At 52.0% G+C, this 22921-nt stretch overlaps 1 protein-coding gene and 1 long non-coding RNA gene across 7 annotated transcripts in view; one reads left to right on the top strand and one right to left on the bottom strand.

Moving 5' to 3' along the window:
• The window catches only part of ATP7B (ATPase copper transporting beta), a 67696-nt gene that overhangs the window by 9357 nt on the left and 35418 nt on the right, over nucleotides 1–22921 (bottom strand). For all 6 annotated transcript variants that reach the window (XM_077855850.1, XM_077855848.1, XM_077855849.1 and 3 more), the window contains 13 exons: nucleotides 20059–20316; nucleotides 17702–17865; nucleotides 16211–16372; nucleotides 15256–15332; nucleotides 13794–13968; nucleotides 12543–12776; nucleotides 11730–11821; nucleotides 6348–6475; nucleotides 6099–6253; nucleotides 5751–5885; nucleotides 2533–2727; nucleotides 1380–1562; nucleotides 151–319 (listed from right to left, as the gene is read on the bottom strand). In XM_077855850.1, the coding sequence (XP_077711976.1) occupies nucleotides 151–319; nucleotides 1380–1562; nucleotides 2533–2727; nucleotides 5751–5885; nucleotides 6099–6253; nucleotides 6348–6475; nucleotides 11730–11821; nucleotides 12543–12776; nucleotides 13794–13968; nucleotides 15256–15332; nucleotides 16211–16372; nucleotides 17702–17865; nucleotides 20059–20316 (2127 nt within the window). The remainder of the gene's footprint in view (nucleotides 1–150; nucleotides 320–1379; nucleotides 1563–2532; nucleotides 2728–5750; nucleotides 5886–6098; nucleotides 6254–6347; nucleotides 6476–11729; nucleotides 11822–12542; nucleotides 12777–13793; nucleotides 13969–15255; nucleotides 15333–16210; nucleotides 16373–17701; nucleotides 17866–20058; nucleotides 20317–22921) is intronic.
• LOC144288141 (uncharacterized) lies at nucleotides 17602–21097 on the top strand. Its single transcript, XR_013356141.1, has 3 exons — nucleotides 17602–18049; nucleotides 18433–18694; nucleotides 20376–21097. It is a non-coding gene; the product is annotated as an uncharacterized LOC144288141 (long non-coding RNA).

The raw sequence follows: 22921 nt of genomic DNA on the forward strand, positions 1-22921 counted from the left end.
AAGTACGGGCTTTCCCAGGGGAGGTGGGCTCGCAGCACCCGGCCGTGAGGCTCCCTGGTCCGCAGCGGGGGACCCTGCAGTGTGCTGCCACCTAGTGCAGCCGGGCCCAAACCCTGGCAGGCCACACACACAGACAAGGGCCGGGGATACCTGTTTCCTCGGGAACGCCGCCAACCGTGCCTGGGGGAGCGGCCTGTTTGCTCCGCTGGCGCTCGCCAGGGGCCAGGATGCCCTCCACACTACTGACTTTGCAGCCAATTCCGCAGCCTGGCACTGCCTGGAAGTCCGTGCAGTATCCCAAGGTCTCCGTTCCCAGTTCCTGTGAGGCGGGGAGAGGGGAGGTGACAGGAGGCAGGACAGACCTTCCAGGAGCCAAGAGGAACGTGGAGGGGGGGTGGGGGTCAGAGACAGACTCGGAAGGCATCGCACACGTTACTGTTATTGACCTGGTGCCTCACGACACTGGACAAGGTGCAGACCAGAAAGGCCAAGGGCAGCTCACAGCAATGCCACAAATGAAGGGAGGTGGGGGAGCCAGGAGAGGAACGAGGTTGTTTTTATGTTGCAAATAATTTCGTCAGAAGGATGGGGCAGGTCAACAGTAGGAAAGCTGCTCGGAGGCTCTCAAGAGGTCACTGCCCGCCTCCCAGGCCTGGGGGGACCAGGGCGGTAGCAGGAGGACCAGAGGAGCTGCCCCACTTGGGTTGGCCACATAGCAGAGGAGGGGCCGACGGCACAGTGTCCTGAAACATCAGGGAGGGGGGTGACCTGAATGACCCCTCATAAAACACCGAGGGAGATTTCTGGAAGATTCCTTGTCAGCTTCTCCCCAAAGCATCCACACCACCTCTCTACATTTACTGACGGTCGTATTTGCCCCAACCATTGAACATTTTTCAGGGCAGCGTCTGGCGCATCCTGCTGCTTCTACATTTACACTGAAAACAGAAAACTAAACGGGACCTTCTGTCTGCAGGTCAAAGGATGAACACATCCCCGTTAGCCGCCAAGAGCCACGACGGGGCACTTAGCTCACCTGGTTCATCTCCATTCACCGCCCCGGCTAAGGGGCTCTCTCCTGGCCACGCCCCAGCCCCGGTCACTTCTGTGTCCCCTCTGTGCGGAGTGCTTACAGGGGACCGACTCTCCGTCTGTCCCACCGCTCAGCTCCCGGGCCACAGGCTAGCAGTTCCGGTCCCAAGCACAGACACCCGTCCGCGCTCCGTAACCGCTAACACTCAAGCACTTTTGTGATGATCTGGAGGTAGGACGAGCTGCACCTCCAACTGGTGCACAGGGGCCTGCGGGCCCAGGTTCTGGCGGCAGGGGGAGGGGGCTGCGGGCGGGGAGCCTGGGGGGGCCTGCCCAGGTCCACCTACCTCTTTACAGTACTTGGTGACGGCCACGCCCAGGGGGTGCTCGCTGCTGGCCTCCGCGGTCCCCACCACGGCGAGGACCTTCCTGAGGGGCAGCGTGGCCACATCCACCAGCAGGAGGACCCTCATGACTTTGGGGACCCCGTGGGTAATGGTGCCAGTTTTGTCAAACATCACGGTCTTTATCTGCGAAAACGACCACAAACACAGACGGCAGGGACTGTAGGAGCCCACGCGACGGCCGGCAACTCCCACGGGTGGCAGCACCCCTCACCACTCAGCCAACACGATCCTCTGCCCTGCGGAGGCGAAGCCCCCGCCCCCCCCCCAGCTCCTCCCTGACGCACACCCCGGGTCCCCTGCAACTCGGTCTCCTGTCAGTCTCTCTCCCTCAGGAGACTTTCCGGCCCCTCAGAGTTCATCCCGGTAACTGCCGAGGGCGCCCAGTGTGCCCAGCGCCAGCCTGGTGCTGGGGGTATGATGGTGACAAAGTTTTGGGGCCGAATCCCGGGGAGCTGTGAGGGCGGCACGGCTTCCCCCCTGCCACCCCGGGATGCAGGGCTTCCCGCCCCGTCTCGCACATTTGCCCCCGCTCCTGGGGAGCTCCCGGCGGCCGAGGCCCACGGCCATTGCCAGGCCCTGGCACAGGACCCGCACCAAGTGGGGGCTCGACAAACACCACCTAAATAAACGGAGGCTCGGGAGCGGGGATGGCGTGTTGGGCCAGGGTCTCCATAAGCCCTGCTGCTGATGGCTCGCGGCCTGGACATCGGGACATCAGTGCCCTGCTGAGTGCGTGGACGCTCCCGCCTTGCGCTGGGCCTGACCACCTGGGCGTGAGGCTAGCGGGGCCTGCGGGCGAGCGCCCCACCTACTGCCCCAGCTGCCGCCCAGCTGCCTCATCTGCAAAATGGGAGTAATAAGCATCCACCTCGGAGCTGCTAATGGGATTACGCGGACCCGGTAGCTATTATCACTCCTCCCGGCCTCCAGTCTTATTAACAGAGCTGCTTTCAAGCCACGTCCAGGTCTTTCTCCTAATACGGAATTTAAGCACATACTACTTTCCCTTAAACTCTCAAGTTTCAAATAAAAAGAAAAAAAAATCACAGAGTAACAGCTACAGAGTCATCACAGCCAGGAGCGCAAGGCCAACCTTGTGGGCCATCTCCAGAGGCTTGCCTCCTTTGATGAGAATGCCATTCTGGGCGGCCACCCCGGTGCCCACCATGACTGCCGTGGGCGTGGCCAAGCCCAGGGAGCAGGGGCAGGCGATGCACAGCACCGTGATGGACGTCTGGAACGCAAACCGGATGATCACCTCCGCCTCGGAGATATGCTTGTTGGGGGTCTGCACGGAGGGAAGAGAAGAAGGCAGGCTGAGGGTTACATGAGGAATCACACAGACTTCTGATCACATCAGAACATTTCAGTGCAGACAGCGGGATCTGAGATGCACAAGGAGCTGGGGTTTGGGAAACATGAGGTGGTCCACTCTGCTTCTGTGTCATCAGTTCACACAGGTCACTTACTGGTCTCCATACCAGTTTTGCAACTTGATACTATAGGCTTTCCTCTGAGAGAGGCACAAGGGGAGGAGAGAGTCATATAAAACTCCCCGCTAGATGAGGGAGCACAGACTCCAGAAGTGGACCATGTGCATCCATGTCCTGGCCCTGATACTAATTTAACTTTCCCGTGTCAGCTCCTTTACATTCCAAATGGAGACAATAATACCAATAATGCCCAACTGGTTGTTATAAGGAGTAAATGAACTAATATACATATAAATATACATTGTACAATACCTGGATGGGAGAAGCATCTAAGAAATTGTAACTATTACATTATCAATATTACATGTTATTATTATTATTATGAAAACTTTAAAAAATGATAAGTCTCCAAGGAATCTACCCTAAGGTGATAACCATATAAGTGGCAAAAGATACAAAGATATGTATTCACAGAGGGTTTTTTTTTTTTTCTCAAAAAAAACCCTAGAGACGACCATAGGGATCTGGTTACTTAGATTCTGGGTATGAGGGCAGCCCTGGTGGCGCAGCGGTTTAGTGCTGCCTGTAGCCCAGGGCGTGATCTGGAGACCCTGGATCGAGTCCCACGTCAGGCTCTCTGCATGGAGCCTGCTTGTGTCTCTGCCTCTCTCTCTCTCCCTGCATCTCTATGAATAAATAAATAAAATCTTAAAAAAAAAAGATTCTGGGTATGATGTGCATAATGAAATATCATGCAATTGTTGAAATGATGATGCATACCTATACTTATTGACACGGAAAGATACCAGCAATGCTGCTAAATAAAAAAAGCAAGTACAAAATGGCCTGTGTTGTGACTGGGTCAGTGCAAAATTATCTGACCATATCTCTATCTAGCCTTTCAACATCACTGGAAAGATGTTAACCAAAGTGTAAGATATCGTTACTCCTAGGGATGGGATTTGGAGCCATCTTCATTTTCTTCTATTTTTTCTCCATTGTTTCATTGTAAACCCCAAACAAACAAAATATGGGTCTCCTTTCCAGTTACCTGGTGAAACATACGGGTATTACTATTTGCCTTCTGACATCTTGGTTTATCTTGGTTTACTTTACAAAATGGCGGGTGTCTCTGGAGCACAGTCAGGAGACACTATATTCCCTTTAATCACAGTATGTTTTCTCTTTAGTTTCCATCTATACTTTATTCCTTGGTTTTGAAAGGCACAATTCTAAAATACGGTGTATTAGTAAAGGGCCATTTCATCTCCATTAGAAACAGTTGGATTTAGATAGAGGGACATTGTGTTTAAGACATAATGCAATTTCCAGAGATAAAAATGATGCAATTAAAAAAAAAAAACAACCCAGCAATTCTCATCAGAATAACCTGGGTCATTCTGATGGGACTGGGTGGACTTCTAGAGGCTGACATGAACCTCTCCCTACAAATGACATTTAGACAGCAGGGTCATAATATCTTAAAGGAACATGCAGTACCTCATTTGCCAGCGTCCTCCCTGATATTGCGGATAAAAACAAAAGAAGCCAAAGTAAGATGGAAAGGCAGGGAACAGCAGAAAGCCACACATTCCAACTTGTTTAGGAATGACGTTTCCCACAGCCACATGCCAATGGGTAGCTCTCCCACAAAAGCAGAAATCTGAGGGGTCAGGTGGCGTAATAGCCACTGGCAAATTCTAGGAATATGGTCAGTCATAGGTTACCCTTAAAAGCACCGAGGTCTCCTTAGATGTCAGAAAGAGTTTAACTTGGACATTTTTCATTTTAAGATAAGAAATTTGAGAAAAATGACATCTTAGTAAATGACATGCGCCCCACGATTTAAGTATGCTTTTAATTATGGGTAGACTTTTTAAAGAAAAAAAACCTCCATTTCATATTTAATTTCTTATTCTACGGCTCTAAGGTAAAATATGCATTAGGTTTGGCTAAGTAGGAGCTACTTTAAACCAGAAGATAAAACACTGTTCCCCTCATTGTGCAGTTATCAAATGTGACTCCAAGTGGGCCATTCCCTGTTGATGTACATCATGGTTTCTCAAGCTCAGCACGACTGATTCTTTGTTGAGGGGGGCTGTTCTCTGCCTCGTAGGATGTCTGGCAGGACAGCCTCCCGGTCTCTACCCACTAGGTGTCAGTACCATTTTCTCCCCAGTCAAGACAAGCAACAACGTCCCCAGACATTGCCAAATGTCTCTGGGGGCAACAAAATTACTCCCAATTGAGAATCACTGCTGTGTATAGTTCTTACTTCTCAACCAAAAAAGGATTTTTTTTTTTTTGTATTTTCCACTTTTTTTGGAAGTTTGATAAAACTGTATTTGGTAAGATAGTATTCATCATCTACTTTTTAATTCAAGAAAGTCTATTCCATTGTCTCTTGTATGTTTAATAAATATTTAATTATTAAGAAGCTATTAGCCTTGTTTGGGAAGCCACAAGGTGGAAGATGCTATTGACAGACACAGTGAGCAAAAAACATATTTTTCTTAAAATCTGTTAAATGATATTATCACGCCATCAAAATTGTGAAGTGACCTATGATGTGTGTTTCACAATCCCAGAAATGGCCAAAATCACATAATGTAAATGTTTTAGGCATTACAACCGAGAGCTAACTGGTGTCTATGAAATCATCTAACTAGAAGCAAAGGGCATCTTTAATTAAAAACTTGCAGAAATAGAGTGACTGATGGTCCTATCCTGGCTACGATTTTGCTGCCAATAAGTGAAGCAAGCAAATAACTGTAATAGGTAATTAAGGCCCAGTGAATCTAAGATATGACAGAATAGGATTAATGGCAAGAGATTATTTAAAACACAGCAACCATAATGCCCAAAGCATTCAACTTACAGGAAAGTATTTCTGAACAACACCAAAATCGATAAAACCGATTATAATCCATACCACCAACGTCAACGTTGAAATGATGATGATAAATGGGACAAAATATCCACTAAACCGGTCAGCCAGTTGCTGAATGGGTGCCTATGGAAATAAAACACCAAGACCATGGGAAATTACAATCCGCTAGGAAATACGCCAGCACAGGCATGGGCGAGCCCTGGGGTTGAGCCCCCTTGTTAACCACGCTGACTAGTCACTCTCTACTCGGCAAAATCGGCCTAATTCTATGAAACTCTTGGAATAACTTCTAAAATGAGGAAGCCAGTCATAATGACTTTTAAATTTCTTCAGTACCTTTGACATCTGAGCCTCTTCTACCAACTTCACGATCTGAGCCAACGTGGTATCGTTGCCCACGTGGGTGGCGGTAACGAGCACAGAGCCATGTGCATTCATGGATCCGGCGATCACTGTGCTCCCGGGTTTCTTCGTGACGGGCATGGCTTCTCCTGGAGGTGGGGACGAGACCTCAGCTGTCAGCGCTCAGGGACCCGGCGATGCCGTGATACCCCCCCGGAAGGAATGCGACACACGCCGCCTCACCTGTGATGAGGGACTCGTCCGCCATCGTATTGCCCTCCAGGACTTTCCCATCCACTGGGAACTTTCCCCCGGGGACCACCTTGATGACATCGCCCCGCTGCACCAGCTCCATGGGTACCTGCTCCTCTCTGCAACAAATACCACTTGAGTTACACACACGGCCGCAAACTGCAGCTCGACCCTCTTGGTCGGCCACCCAGCTGGGCTCTAGATGAAGTGTGGGACTGGTGACACGCTCTGCACTTCACACTGGGCAGCGGTACCCGGCTCATCTGTTCACGTTCAGGTTGAGTCAGTGTTTAGTGTACGGCTACTAGAGGGCAGGCGCCACACTGGGCCCTGAGACTGCAGCGGTGAGGACGACAGCGAGTCCCCGGCCTCGGGAACGAACGCTGCTTCTGCAGAAGCAACAGGTGACACACAAGACAGTCCCAGGTATTAAATGTTGTGATGCAAATAACGTACTAAAGGGCTTCTTTGGGGGTCGGGGGAGAGGGATTGCCTGGAAGATGAACTGAGACCTGGATGTCAAGAGGGGCCAGGATACAGGGCTAGGTCACACTTGCAGAGAAAAGAAAACCAAAAAGAAGGTTTAAACAGAAAAACTGGGGGGTCGGGGGGGATGCTGGCAAGAGGCCCAAAGGGTTGGGGTTGGCTGCGTGGGGGAAAGGTGACTCAGGGGCTGGTGGAGCCAGCAGCTGGCCAGCTGGGCAGGGTGAGCACATGAGGCCAGGAGGCAGCAGCCCAGGTGCTTCCCCAGGGTGCTGAGTGGGGACCAGAGGGGCTGCATGGGAGGCTGTGGGCCAGATGGGACGTGCGGGCTGCAGTGTGTGTGCTCCGGGTGCCAGGGGCTCGGCCCGGGACAGACGGATGCACGGTGGGGCTGAGGAGAAGGGCGGGCTGTTGGCACAGCCCACAAAGGTCACCAGGGGACCGCCACAGGGCCATGGCCGCCGCCGCACGCAGTACCCCCGGCCTTTGAATGACATGGCTTTGACCATGCGGGTTCCGTACAGGCCGGTTTGCCAGAAATAAATACAGTGCCCTAAATACGTTGTCTCTTCCTTCTGATTTTCTCTGGCTTACTGTATTCTAAGATTACAGTATCTACGGACACACAAAATAGGTGTCATTCAGCTGTTTATGTCAGCGGCACGGCTTCCAGCCAACAGCAGCTTACCAGCCGTTAGGTTTTGGGGGTTGCAGGTGCACCTGGATTCCGACTCTGCCGGGTGAGTGCCCCCACCCCCACCGCTGTCCAAGGGTCACCTGTGTATCACAGGGCAGAGAAGCCAGCACGGGCTACCCCGCACGCTCCCTTCATTCTAGAGACGACATTCAAACAGCACAAGGACTTCCGGTAAGCTGCCTACCGAGGTGCTGAGGGAAACGTTTACAGAGTGCATGCTGTGCACAGCTTTACATTTGTTTTTCTCACTGAATCTTCCAAAGTATATGAGGTAAGCAATATGCACTCCATTTGGGCAAAAACCTGCAGATTTCTTAGAAAGGAGCAAGACTGGACCTACATGCCCATTTCCTTACATGTCACTTGGTATAAGTCTCTAAAACTTGGCAACCAATGGGGCGCCTGGGGGCTCAGTCGGCGGAGCGTCTGCCTTCGGCTCAGGTCGTGACCTCGGGGTCCTGGGATCCAGCCCCTCCCGGGGCTCCCTGCTCACGAGTCCGCTTCTCCCTCTCCCTCTGCCTCTGAGAGCTCTCTGCCTCTTGCTTTCTCTCAGACAAATACATAAAATCTTTTAAAAAATATCTTAAAAGACAAACAAAAAACTGGGAATCAAATGTGCAGACATATTTACATCAAAAATTTTTTTAAAAATCGTGCAGAAGCATCTTCTGTAAAATGAGGATTCAAGAGCCGTCCGCACCCACAGTCCAGCTCCGCACCCCATGCTGTATGGCTGTGAGCACACGGCTGCAGCTATGCGTAGGGTGACAGGCTTGGTGCCACGTGTGCCACGGTGTGCCCAGGGACGGGGCCACAGCAAGAGCAGAGCGGACACGGCCCTGCCCCAGGAGCGGAGTCCTGTTCAGGGCACTGGTGACTCCCAGGCAGTGGTGCCATCCCGGCCAAATCCTTCCTACGATGATCCTGTTCCAGGGTTAACTGAGATGATGCGTGTTCGGCACTCAGCACAGCGCTGCCTCGCAGTGAGTGCTCAGCCAGGGTCATGGCTCGTACTGCTGCCACCTGCCGGGCCTCTGTGCAGCCGTGCGGCGCGGGGCTGGAGTTCCAGCAGGACAAAGTGGCACCTTCCTCTCGGAGGCTCACAGCTCAGGCGCCACGAGCGCAGTGGCCACGACACAACGAACAGGGTAGGAAAGGGAGAGCCTTTAAAAGGAAAAGGCGTGGTGCCCTGAAGTCTCGGGTCCGGGGGGCGGACACCAGGGACTGTGCTGGGGCTAGGCAGGCGGCACGAGGGCAGGAGCAGGAGTCTCTGCTGCCTGCTGCTGCTCCTTAAAGGGCTCGGGGGTGGAGACGCCCAGGCCCGGCACCTCCGAGGCCCGTGTCCATGACCCGGAGACGGTGCCTGTCAGCCCAGGTCCTCACTTGGCAAGACAGGCCGTGCCAGGGGGGCGCCTGGTCACTTGCGGTGGGACTAAGGGCAGAACCTCCTCCCCGCTGTAACTCAGCTGCTGGGTTAGAGGCTCACTTCCATGCGACTGAAGGGGACCCCATTGGACATGGGTGCCTTTCTGAGAAAACCTTTGTGGTGCTACTCCCTGACTAATCTAACTTTGAATTTCCCCTTTGATCGGATGGACCATATTTTTCTGAGTCTAGGCAGCTTAACTTAAGGTAAACAGAGCTTTATGGGGGTGGAGGTGGCTCCCTCTGGGGAATTCCCAGCATTTCTTCTTCAGAAGCTTGTATGGGGCGCCCAGGAGGCTCAGTGGCTGAGCGGCTGCCTTGGGCTCAGTGACCCTGGGTACCGGGATCAAGTCCCACATTGGGTCCCCGCAGGGAGCCTGCTTCTCCCTCGGCCTGTGTCTCTCTCTCTGTGTCTCTCATGAATAAACAAATAAAATCTTCAAAATAAAAAAACCTGAAGCCTGTATCTCCCCAAAACGCCCTGTTGTGGGGACACACTGTGCCCTTCCTAGCGCTTCTGCTTCAAGAGCTGCTGCCAGTGGCCTATCCACCACACCCGTCTCCTGCCTCCCCTCCCTCCTCAGCTAACACAAAGGAGAAAGATAAAGCTGAGAAGAGAACAGCCACTAGCCTAGGTGAAATCTGTAATTGTTTTCCCCACAACCACAGAAGACTTCAATGCAGGAGACTGGGGACCAGCTCACACAGCCCGTGAATGTCAAGCACAAACACGGTGACGTCTTTAACGTTTCATGGTCATTTCAGTCATTCAACTGGTAATCTGAGCACCTGCCACCTGGGTGTCCCCAGGCAGGCAGAGCAAAGGCTTCCAGAGGACGGGGCCCCCAAGCGGAGCCCTCAAGGACAGGCAGCCAGGCAAAGGGGAAGAAGAAAGGTACGGGGCAGACTGGAGAGGCTCCCCTGGGAGCTGCCAGTGGGGTGTGGCCAGGACAAGACAGCGGGATGATGGCAGCACGAGGGCTGAGTCCGAGAGGCAGGCTGGGGCAGATGGCGAGACTCACACGCACACTGGGGACACAGACTTCATCCTGAGGACAGCTGGGAATTGCTGCAGGGTTTCCAGCTACAGAGGAATATGATCCTATCTGTGCTTCCAAGAGATCACTGGCTTGAACGTGGGAAAATATTTAGAAAGAGACCAGGCTGGAAGCAGGTGGCCAATGCAGACCCCATTGCAATGCCGCAGGGGACAGAGCGGTGGCAACAGGAAGGGGCAGTGGATGGGGGCAACCAGAGGTAACCAGCGCCAGGCTGGTCACAGATGCCCCATTGCCCAAGACTTGGGATAGAAAGAAAGGACAGGTGTTCCTGGCAGAGGGACAGAGGGAGGGACAGGCCCAAGTCTCAGTGAACGGAGACAGCTGAGGTGAGACACTCTGTTGGCCCTCCAAAGGCGCCACAGGCCAGCCTACACTAGCAGAAGCCCGACGGCCAGGCCCCAGCACACCTCCCGTTACAGAAGGTCAAGCTCCTCGGCAGGGTGGTGTATGGCCCTGGCTCTGGGAGAGCAGAGTGTGGCCACGGGCCTGTCACCGCCCACAGCCTGGAGCACACGGTCCAGGAAGGGAGGATGGGAACCATCACCCGGTCGGGCAGACAGCAACTGTGCCTCGCAGGCCTCAACTGACGCGCTCCGAGCACACGGCCTGCCCGCGGCAAGGCCAGAATGAACCCTGGTATTCTGGGCCCTCGCTCAGAGAATGGTGCCACCACGTGATGATGGTGGTAGTGGGGCCCATAGTATGTCCACAGCCAAACACTAATCGCCCTCTTTGGAAAAGAACTGAGCTGTGACTGGGGTAGCCCCATTGTCCTTGGGCATTTCCAGCAGCTCTGCCTTCCGGCAAAGATGCACGTCTCCTCCTACTTGAATCGACAGAGCAGCCCCTGTGGCTGTGGCCAGTACTCTCAGAAGCACTTTGAAATGAAAGGCAGCGAGGAAACCATGGCTTTGGTCCCAGTCTGGACATTTCTGGATCTCAGAAACCCTCATGTCATTAATTTATAAGGGAGTGTGTAAGTCTTAATTTGTGCAAACGTCCCTATTGCTAAATACACCTTCCAAGTCAGAATGTGGAAGGGTCATGAGCACGGACCCCGGAACCAGGAGCCTGGGTCATATCCCTTTCAACACCTGCATGACCTCGCGCCAGTTGCTTAGCTTTTTTGATAATCAGTTTCCTGATCTGCAGAATATGGCTAATAACAGTCCTTTCCTCCTAAAGTTTGTTTTCAATTGGATTTAACACGAAGAGGCTAAATAGTGTCTGGCAGACAGTAAATGCTATAAAAATTCCAGCAATAGCGATAATAATCATTATCATTTTTAATATCTGCCAACCTTAGGGAGAAGAAAAAACACTTCTCCCATTTGCATTCTTTGGCCAGTGGAAGCCCCACCTCCCAGCCTGTGCAAATCCTCCAGATCCTGCAACGAAGGTCCAGCGCGCAGTCCGTGCTCTTTGAGGCCTCCCCTGACCACCTCCAGCCCTCCCCTCTGCATTCTGGGGACACTGCTCACCCATCCCTCTCCTCTGTCATTTAGAGCACACACGCCACGCCGAAGTCCTGCACATATTGTCGTCTGTAGACGCCTCATTAGTTACCTGGCTCCAGAGGGTGGATCTGACCCCTGCATGCCTTTGCCCATCCCCACAAGGTGTAACAGCATGAATGTGGTCAAGTCTTGAGGTGTATTACACAGATTAACATAAACTGGTCAACAACTCTGGATGACGAGAACCCACCTGAGGATCAAGTTGTCCTCGCCAAGGGTCACAACGGTGGCTTCCGTGGCTTGGAGAGACATGAGTTTGGCAAGGGCTTCTGAGGTTTTGCTCTAGGAAATAACCAGGATGGAGAACAAGAGCTTTCATACGCTGACCCATGCAAAAGCAGACCAACACTCGCCAGGCTGGCGTCACGGAGGCTGGAGTTCTCGGAAGCCCCTGCAGAAAGAGGCTGACCCCTTAACACAGCCACGGCCATGTCCAAGGGCTCCTCCGGCACGGAGGATGGAGATGCTATGCACTGCCATCCACGCTCAGCCACGTCATTGCCACGCTAAATGCACAACGCCACAAAGTTCTAGGAATCACATTTCAGCTGACAAAATAAAACCAGTTTGCCTATTACTTTTTTTAAGGTTCAGTCTAATTTTTTTTAGAGCCTGAGTCCTATTCTTTGATAGAATAGGTCAAAATGTGGGTATAATGCAAGGTGTTAAAAATGGCAGGTCCCTAGAAGATGGAAATGTGGATTTTTAGACTAATAAGTCAGTTCCATACAAAGAGGTGGTGTGAACGCTGGCCTGAAACCCAGGGTTCTTTCTATTACACAATGCGCCTCAACAAAGGTTTCAATAATTAACCAGATTAGCTGGGATTTCAGGAGTAGCAACCAGTGGGGAGATTAGTGATCAGAACACCTAATTATACATAGGCTTCACATTTCTTTAAGTCCTTCTCTAGCCTGCTCTAAACAAGCTCTAAACAAGGTGTTCGGGTGAATGAAGGTCTCTATTACCAAGGAAACGGTTTTTCACCCGAAGCCGCAGTTACCTTTGCTATGTGTTCCAGCCACCGCCCCAGGGCAATGAACACAAAGAGCATGGGGGGGGTGTCGAAGAAGGTCACAGGGCTCCTCTCCGCCCTCTCAGCCACGGCCACCACCAGGATGACGAGCGAGTAGGTGTAGGCGATGCTCGTGGCCAGCACGATGAGCACGTCCATGTTGGCTGCCCTGTGCCTCAGAGACCTGTAGGCCTGGACGTAGAAGTACCACCCGCCAAGGAGCTGGAAGACAGGTGGAGAGAGCACAGCTCCACAAGGGTGCCCAGCAGTCCCACGAGCAATTAGAGACCCAGAGGCCCCTCACGGCTGCAAACGCCTGGATGGTATTTTCTCCTCGGTGAGGCTCACACAGGAAATGTGTTTCCCGATGCACAGGACCAGTGACCACAGGAACGGGGTCCTGCAGGACCTTTAAAACTCAGAGCACATAACCTGAATGTCCATCAACAAAGAAGGTGGCAATGGGGACACAAACCATGGTTGATTTATCCTGTGAGCAGTGCGATCTAGTCCTGAAATGTAACGTGCTAGATCTATGAACCGCTGGCATGAAAAATGCCCTGTAATGCACAGTTAAGTGAAAAAGCCAGTTAGAAATCAATTTATCTGGTATGATCTCATTCCAGTTAAAAAATAAAAAGTCTAGGTGTCCGTATTATGTGAGCACATACACACACACACACACGCACACACACAAACAAGTGTGTATTTTCTCTGCATAGATGAAGGTCTGTAACATGCACGTCCAGCTAGTAATAATACGAAGGTAATCCTGGGGAACAGGGTATGATTCCAGTGAAAGGATATCTTCCCTTTGCTTTCTATTTCAGCATGGTTTGAACTGTCGACAATAAATATACACCACATTTGTAATTAAAAAGAAAATACAGGAAAAAGCAAATCCAGCCTACAAATAACTGCCCTCAGATAAACTAAACATTCTAAAGTTAAGTCCAGAGTTTTATCTTTTACCCTAAAACAGAGGGAGAAACACAGCTAGCTCCTGACTATCAGCCCTAGAGTGGCGGTCCCATGGTGCTTGCTGCTCCCGGGAGTTTGATCACCGACAGCCCTCTGTGAACGTGACGGTGACACCAGATCCCTTGACGCCCACCCCCCCCGCCCCCCGCCAGTCTTAAGACAGGAAAGAAAGCCCCTGTGGGGCAGCTGCGATAAAGCCAGGCTGGAGGGCTGTGTCTGGCCTGAGAGGGCAGAGGTTTGCCTCTTTCTGATACGCACCTGGACAAAGGTACACAGGATGAAGAAGATGAGATTCAGAATGGACAGTCCTGGAATGACGTTGTGGTCCAGGACCATGGACTCGTGGGGCGTGCTGCTGGGCACCAACATGTAGATCATCAGACCCATCACAGGGATGCCGAACACCAGGCTGCACAGAAAAGACTTCTTCCACCTGCAGAGCAAAGCAGTGACCCCGACCTCTTAGGTATCCCTCACCTTTCTGGGACAGACAAGCAGGGGTGTGAAATGAAGGGAAGGTCCTCTCCTGACACCAGCCACCTGAGAGATCGCCCACAGGTTTAATGTCGTAGGGACCCGCAGACAGCCCGCCTGCCTGAGGCTGACCCCCTGCCTCCTGTCTGGGGGGGGAGGCAACCGAGGCCCAGGGCAGAGCTCCGCCCCAAAGAGGTTGAACATCTGGGTCCACAGGAACACCTACAGCTCTTTTTTCAAAATAAAATCTTTGGGATCCCAGGAAAAACAAAAGCAAAACTGTATTAGCCTGAACTTCCTTTGACACCTGTGATTTTTGAACTATTACTTAACACAGTGTGAGGACTGGAAAGCCGTCTTGATGAACCGCAAGGTTTGAAGTGGGGCTGACGGGTGACAACTGTGGTCTCGTGTCAGCGTCTGCGGGAACCCCACCGCGCGTCGTGGAAGCTCTAGCACGCCTCCACTGGGGTCTGCAAGACGCAGTCTTCCACTCCCGGGAGGGCCCGGGGCCCCGAGGATCAGCCCCTCGCTAGCTTCCCAGAGTGCCCCTCCAGTCAGTCCCGGCCTGCTCCAGGCAGGCTGACCGGAGCAACACAGGGGTCCCCGAGGGCCACCCGCCTCCATGCCCCAGAACACCCTCTCTGCACCCCTGCCCAGCCTCCCAGGCCCAGGTCACGGGCCCTGCTGGCGTTTTCCCGGGCGCTCCAAGCCCACGGGATCCGCTGCCCACCTACGGGCCCTCCAAGGCAGGGATGGGCTGCCATTGGTCCCCCGCACCTGGCAGAGTGCTGGGCTGATGCTGGCGCCCTGCTGTGTGCTGAACCCCTGCAACAATGAACGAGCTCAGGCCTCCTGCTTCCTAGGCCAACGGCCGTGGTTCCTGCCCTCAGAGCCACCTCTAGACCCCATTCAAGGAAAGGCCACTCTCTTCCTCCCAACTCCAGTTGGACCCCGGCCAGAGGTGGCCATTTCCATGAAAATCAGCGGAGATGAAATGAAATTAGAAATTTAGTTCCTGTCATACTAACTGCTCAGTAGCTGGCGGCCACTGTACTGAGCAGTGCGGGCCTAGAGCACTGCTGACATCGCAGGAGACGCGGAGGGCTGGCTCACGGGGGCAGCACAGATGTCTCCCAAGTGGAGGGTGCCGCAGGACGCCCACGAGCACGGAGCCTGTCAGGCCCAGCGAGGGGGACACCCACAGGAGCCCCGTGTGTCTCTCGGTCTCTTCTGTTCTACCTACTGCTTTATTTCCACCTTGTGGTCCAAGTGATGCGCGCTGGGGTTTCTCTGGGCCGGGGAAGCATGAAAGCCGATTTCCTTATTATTTAAAAAGAAAGAAGTGAGAAACAGGGGGAAAGCACTTGGTTAAAATATGCGTTGGCAGAGAGCATTTTACATCTTTTGAAATTAGCAAGTTAATCAAAAACTGCCTCAAAAGACTGTATTGGTTTCTTGGCAATGGCTTCTGCACCCAAATCACACTGCAAACCCTGTCAGAGGTCCAGCCCCATCTGCACTCAGGGACGGCGCCGTCCCCAAGGGGATGGCCTCACATGGCGACTCCCGTTTGTTCTGAGGGCAAAGGTGGCAGGTTCTGGGAGAGACTTCAACATGCCCCGAGGCTCATCGATGGCTTTGGCGGGCCCGACCCGCTGAAATCCCCACGCACACCCGTCACCTCACCGTGCCCTCACGCAGACCTCACATGGGGAGAGCAGTGTCCGCCACAGAGCATGGCGGGGAGCAGAGGCCGGAGCCTGTGGCAACTGCTCTGATTTTCCAACCGAGAAACAACTGGACTCTCCCATGAGGAAGCTGGCCTAGCAGAGGGGTTAGACTCAGGGTAACCCACTACCTACATCCTTTGGTCTGTGGATACTTGGTACAGACCTAAATAATGTTTATAATGACAATCAACTGATTAAAGCCCATGTGCCAGCTGTCTGGCTGGTACTGAGGTTTCCCAGGGAATACCTGCAATCAAAACAATAATATCCCTCTCTTACCCATTCACTGATTTTCACCTCAGATTTTCTGATATTTGCTTTTAATTTTTTGGCTAGCTATATTTTCTTGTTTTTCTACAACAATTCTAAATCACCGTTTTTAAAAAGGTGGGCTATCTCTTAAACTGAAGCACAGCGGACACACGGTGTCACATTCCTTTGTGCAATGCTTTCTGATGAATGACTTACCTCAATAACTTTGACAATATCTCGCGGACCGATGATTTCAGGATCGAACTTCACGTGGGCTTTGCTGGTGGCGAGGGCCACAGAGGCATAGGTGATGCCAGCCATCCTCGTGAGTTTGGACTCTATGTTGTGAACACAGGACGCGCAGGTCATCCCCGTGATCTGCCGCACAGGAGGACAAGATCACTACTCACCCAGGGTTGAGAGGATCCGTCAAGGCACACGGGGTTGGGCTGAGGCAGCCAGAGCCCTTCCTCCTTCTTCGGCACCGTTCCCACGGCTCTGGACCCCCACCTGCAGAGCCCGCGTGCAAGGTTTTCACCCAGGATGCTCCCCCAGTGGCTGCGGGCACGTAAACAGTGGTTCTTCCCCAACTCAGGGGCAAGAGACGTAGCCGGTCACTAAGCAGATGGCAGCAGACCGGCTCCTGACTTCCAGCTCTGACAGTGATGGGCTTTCGTAAGCCAGGCCGTGCATCCCGATGTGAGAAAAGGGGTTTGAGGTGAGACAGGCCATCCCTGCGATGTAGTAGCAGCCAGACAAGTCACTCTTCTGGGCATCAGGGATCGACATTTCTCAGATACTCATTTAACAGACGTAAAATGTCTACACTGTCTGAACACGTGATGATGATACAACTGTTGATACTGCTTCGTTTCACAAAAAGAACACTATTTTCACCCTTCCCAGTAATATTCACAGTGTAGGTCTCCCCCGTGGTCTGCAGGCAGAGGCGGCTGGGGACTGGGGGTCTCAGTGAGGGCCCCGCTCCTGCCCAAGGGGTGCCCGGGGCTGTGGCCCGTCCAGAGCAAGGGATGCTCCTGGTCGAGAGCTCAGGGTGCTACTCGTGCCCTTAGTCCTCTTTCTTCCAGTATTTACTAACCACCCACAGCAGCGACTAACAGTAAGGAAGACCCTCCTCAGTGCAGCAGCATCACTCAGTTCCTTGTGGGTTTTTCCTAAGTCTCCCTCTATTTGCACGAAAAGAGCTTTAAAACACAAGTGCTGGGAAATGCTAGCCTACGCACCGCTGCAAGATTTGCCGTCCTGTACGGGGTAAGGGCGACGGACTGCAAGCTGGAACGCCCGGCACCACCACCTCCCCACCACACTGGCACTGAGCTGAGTGTGTGAGGCCCGGGCTACCACGCCGACTACCCCCCACAGCCCGAGATACCACTGGCAGTCTGGCCTCCCTCTGGGCTTTCTAGAATGTGTTCATACTCAACGCTCTCAAACCCAGGCTCTGGACACTGACGTTTCCTCTTCCCCCTACACTCCTGCCATTCACCGCCTCCTCCTCCCCACAGACCTTGACTGTGACGTGACTGAATGGGTCATTGTTGTTGGCTTCAAAGGGAAGCAACCCCCCCACCCCTGACACACACACACACACACACAGGACATCTGCACAATGGGAGGCATCTCCCGGGTGGCCACCGTGGAGGCTGTGGCCTGTGGCCCCGGCTGGCGCCCAGCTGCCACACTTACGATCAGCTCCAGGTCGCCTTCAGAGCCCGCGTAGTCTTCCAGCACCGTCGCCTCAAAGCCTAGGTCCTGGATGAGCTGAGCGATCTCCAGTGGCTGGATGACGTCTGGGTGATACTTCACCTCTGCCTTTCCGGCCATCAGGGCAACCAGCACCGAGACGACGCCTGGAACCACGGGGCCCAGTTAGAACAGCGCAGGCAAGGCCTCTGGGGCGCATCCAACATAACCTAACAAAGACAAACATCGGCCCCAGAAGCCTCCCGATCAGGAGTTCTCAAACTTGACTGCACATGAGGATCACAGGGGGAGCTTTTACCACTCCCCATGCTTGGCCCTAACCTCACACCAGTTAAGTCAGAACCCTCAGAGTGGGCGTCAGGCATCTTTTTTTCTAAGCTCGCCCAGAGAGACTGGCCACGTGCGAGAACCAGCGTTCCAAAACAGTGCTTCCCAGAGTCTGATGGGCCGTGTTCGATGACAGATTCTGGTTTGGTCGGTGTGGGGTGGGTCTGAGGTTCCGCGGGTGCCCCCAGCACCCAGGCCATGCCCGTGCTGCCGGCCGGGGGTCCTGAGGCAGGCTCCAGAGGACACTGAGGATGCGCCCATCTCACAGCCAGCTCACAACTACTGGCTCCTCAGCTAGACGTTTTGCTTCAGACACGCTTCATACACAGAAAACAAGTCTTTCGAAAGTAGTGTTCCTTACCCTTTCACTCTCTAATCCCTTTCAGAAGTGGAAGAGAAATCCCGGACTACAGACCATCAGCTCCAACCGACAATAGTTTGGCTTACAACTTTTTGACTTTCTGATGGTGTGAAAGTACAGCTTCAGGAGAAACGGACTCCAAACTTTGGGTGTGGGCCTTCTCCGGGGCTGGCGCGCTGCTGCACGGGGCTCCGTGGCGATGCCAGGCAGCAGCTCAGGGCCTCGGCTCCTGCCCGGCTATGCCATCCTGAGGGTGAACGACTGATGCACATTCTGACACAGTTCAGGTCGGTTTGGCCAAGCTCTGATGTTTGGTAGGTCCGGGGCATTAAATGCATTTTGACTTACAATATTTTCAACGTATGATGGGTTTATTGGCACTTGACACTATTGTAAGTCGGATGAGATCTGGATCTTGCTAGCACTAGTGTGTGAGTTTGAGGGGGAAGGGAAGACTCATTCACGTGAAAGAAATGTGCTTTAGAAAGGAGGTCATACTGGGTAAAAATGAAGGATTCAAGTCAGGAAAAGAAGCAGAGGCATCAGGAGAGCCAGCCCATGGGTGAGGAAGCATGCCTCAATTTGCCAACAGCCGTTTGGGAGCTCCAGGACACTATGAAGCACGGGGAATGAGGGGCTGGGAGTGTGTCCCCGATTCAGGGCTGGCCGCGCAGGCCAAGCAGCCTGAGCAGAGAGATACACGAAAAGAGAGAAGGTGACTCCGGTGGCAAGGTAGTCATGGTTAAGATATTTTCCAAACAAAAAACGGATAAAATTTTTGCTGCATTTTCAGGTTTAAGAGATAGTACTGGAAATATAGTTTAGAGGATAAAACTGTGGCATGTCTGCAACACTCTGTGGTTCACAGGCGCAAAGGACGGGGCATTTAAAACGGCCACTTCTGGGCCCCTGGGTGGCTCGGTCAGCGAGGCGTCTGCCTTCAGCTCAGGTCAGGCTCCTCAGCCTCTATGCTCAGTGGGGAGTCTGCTTCTCCCTCTCCCTCTGCTGCTCCTCCTGTTCATGCTCTCTCGCTTGCTCACTCTCCAAAATAAATAAATAAAATCTTAAAAAATAATTAAATTGCCACTTCTTTTTTTTAAATTCTTTTTTTTTTTTTAAAGATTTTATTTATTCATAGAGACAGAGAGAGAGAGAGAGAGAGAGAGAGAGGCAGAGACATAGGTAAAGGGAGAAGCAGGCTCTGTGCAGGGAACCTGATGTGGGACTCGATCCGGGATCTCCAGGATCACACCCCAGGCTGGAGGCAGCGCTAAACCACTGCCCTAAATTGCCACTTCTCCACAAACTGCAGGCTATGTAGTCTGGTGACAGTGCGAGGCTGATGGACAGGGCTGGAGGGAAACTAGAGATGACCCCCAGGACCGGCTGGAGGGGGAAGCTACCCACGGAATGTGCTGGGACGTTCAACTGCCCTTCCCATCACTAACTCACTCTGATACCTTCTATCTTAAACTAAACAATTCCTAAAGAGCAGAACGCCAGGTGCCCGAGAACACTGACAAACACCTTCGCTATGGCATTGTGGACTTGCTGCCAGGGTATCAGGGCTGCTGATTACGCAGGGAGAGCACGGTGCCCACCCTGCTGCCTGCAGTGTCTCCCCAGTCTAACAGGGGTGCACAGCTCTCACCTGCTTCTTTCTGCAGCTTTCTCTCTATGTTGGACACACAGGATGCACAGGTCATGCCTGTGATCTGTAAAAAACACTTCTGTGCTGTCACAGAGGTAGAGGCTGGTGGGGACCTGGACGGGCGGCCAGGGCTGTGGTTTCCAGGGAGCCCCTCAGTGTGGGGAGCCCCTTCCTGCACAGACACAGGTACGCCGGCTGTGGTGTGCGCCGAGGAATTCCCCGCACTGTGGTTTCCAACATGGTTGCTGTAACCGTTTTCTAGGATAAAATATAAGAAATCATTCAGATTCAAAGAACAAATGACTTTTTTACAACAGGAGGTTGAAGCCTGACAGTACTGGTGACAGCTCCCGACGAGGCTACACTGGGGCCGGTGCTCCCATCACGCCCTCCCCCCAACCAGAGGCAGAGGCACACAGTCGCAGACATACGAAAAGATGCCAATACTCAAGAATGGAACCTTCCAGTTGAATGAGTGCTCTAATTAGATGATGACAACAAGAAGAACTCAACAGGCCCTCTGCTAGCATATGGATGATCTCCTTGAAACAGCTCTCTGCGGTTCACAGGACTATCATCTCCATCTTACAGATTAAGAAATGAGTTAAAGAAATTTAAAAATGTGCCCACGACCCCAGGTAGTAAGCAATAAAGCTAGCTTCCAAACCAGGCCTCTTTACCCCCAGGATCTGTGCCTTTAACCAGTAAGTATCCCATTCTCGTCAGCAGAGGTTCGCTCTCTCTCTACGAGAATCAAAGGGACCCAAAACGCATCTCCTGAGTTGTTCACCTTTCCCTCGTTGTGTGGCTGAGTCCGGTCTGTGTTCTGGACCCAGATCCTTGTCAGGGGTCCACACTGCACCTACCTGCCCCGGGCCGTGCTCTGCATCTGCACTCATGCCCCACAGTGGCTCTTTTGATAGAACAAGTCCTGAATGTTAACTGAGGCCCAATGTAGCGACCAACTAAACCAACTTTAACGGTTAGTAGTTCTGTGCTCCGGGAGCAGATCTGTCCGCCTGAACACTGAAAATATTCATACTGCTTTCTTCTAGAAGCTGTTACTTTAGTAAACCTCCACATTGGGCCTCTGATATACCGCAACCTAACTTAGGGTGGCTAAGAGGTCAGAGTGAAGGTTAATCTTTTTTTCCATTTGGATATCCAGCTGATCCAGCCCATAAACTGAAAAGACCATCCTCTCCCCTGCTGAGTTCTGGGGATGAGGGCGCAGATGCCATTGGGGGCCGTGTTCTGCCCACCACATATGTACCTACACATATAACCAATCACCCAGATCTGGAATGTTTTCATCACTCCAGAAAGTCAAAGTCACACAATTTTGATGACAGAAAGTACTTTTAAGAGTATACGAAAGAAAAAAAAAAAGAGTATATACAAAAGGTAATTATATAATTTAACAATAAACTCTCACTACTTGAAAATCCACAGCTGCAGAAGACAGGAGTTGGCAGTAACGTGTACCGACAATAGGCCAGGACTTTAAAGTTCTTCTAAATAAATCTCATGTCCTAGGCATCCTGGGATGTTTTGCTCATTTTCTGAAAGGTGCTTAAAGACTATTGCTACTCATTCTGAGTCCAGCTGATTGCCGTGCAGCACCTTCAGTGAAGACCCTCCACCACTCCGGCCTTACGGGACCCCTCTACCTCTTGCTACAGAGCCCACACTTCACCCACCAGCACAGGTATATGCTCCTGGACGCTGGCATTGCTCCAGATGACTCTGCCCTTTGGATCTTAAATTCATAAAAGCTGTATTGTGGCCACACCTCTCCACATTCTATCTCTTGCACCCTTTGATCCCTCCCATACCCATCAACCTGCACTGTACCTGTCCAACCCTCCTGCATCTGTTCAACCCCCTCACCTGTTTTCTGGGTTCACCTGCCCTTCTATCCAAATATCGTGGTCCACAATTTTAATAATATTTCTACTATTACAGAGAATTTCCTACCCCCTACTAACCTGTAATTTGCACTCTGCCATTCTCCCACATTGGGATCTAACTCACCTAAATTCTGGGCTTCAAGAGATTACTAAAGAAAATTGAAATGAACCAACAAAACCCAAACAAGATCATACTACTGAGTCCTTTTTCTTTACCAATCTACACTAATACTATGGGTGGGCATGTAAATTGATTTCGTTTTCTGGAAGTCTACTGGACAACATTATCAAAAACAGTACCTCTAGTTGCTTGACACCTAGTAGAGGCATAACAGATATTTCTAAAGTTTATATTCTGTGACCCCCCAGTAATTATGCTTTCAGGTATTTATCATAAGGAAATAACTAAGTCTGTGCATAAAATGTAGCATCAGATATGTCCATCAGTATTACTTATAATCACATGAACACAAAGTACATGAGAACAGTCTAAGGGGAAACTGATTGACTAAGTCATGGTGTATCCATATGACAGATGCTACGCAGCCATGAAGCGTGGTGTTGCAGACCTCTGGACGGAGCGGTAAGCATGGTATGATACACTGTAGGGTGAAAGAGGCAACCAAACCACCACATATAACACAAATCTATGTTATTCCTAAATATAAATAGTATATGCTTTGGGAAAAGTCCAGAAGAGTATATGTGAAATGAAGTGCACTATGTGGGTACCGGGGGAAGATGCACCCTGCATTGTAGACAGGCAGGATAACAAATACAAGACCCTGAGGTGAGAACAAGCCCGACAGGAGGGCTGGAAAGGTGTTAGACAGGCAGGGAGTCAGGGAGGGGGCTTCTAGATGACCCTGAGGAAGGCTTCAGTGCATCAACAGAGTAACAGGACCACTGCGAATGCTGGGCAGGGAACAGACTGGAAGCCTGAAAGGCAAGAA

The sequence above is a fragment of the Canis aureus genome, chromosome 17, assembly GCF_053574225.1.
Source record: "Canis aureus isolate CA01 chromosome 17, VMU_Caureus_v.1.0, whole genome shotgun sequence".
Taxonomy (NCBI): domain Eukaryota; kingdom Metazoa; phylum Chordata; class Mammalia; order Carnivora; family Canidae; genus Canis; species Canis aureus.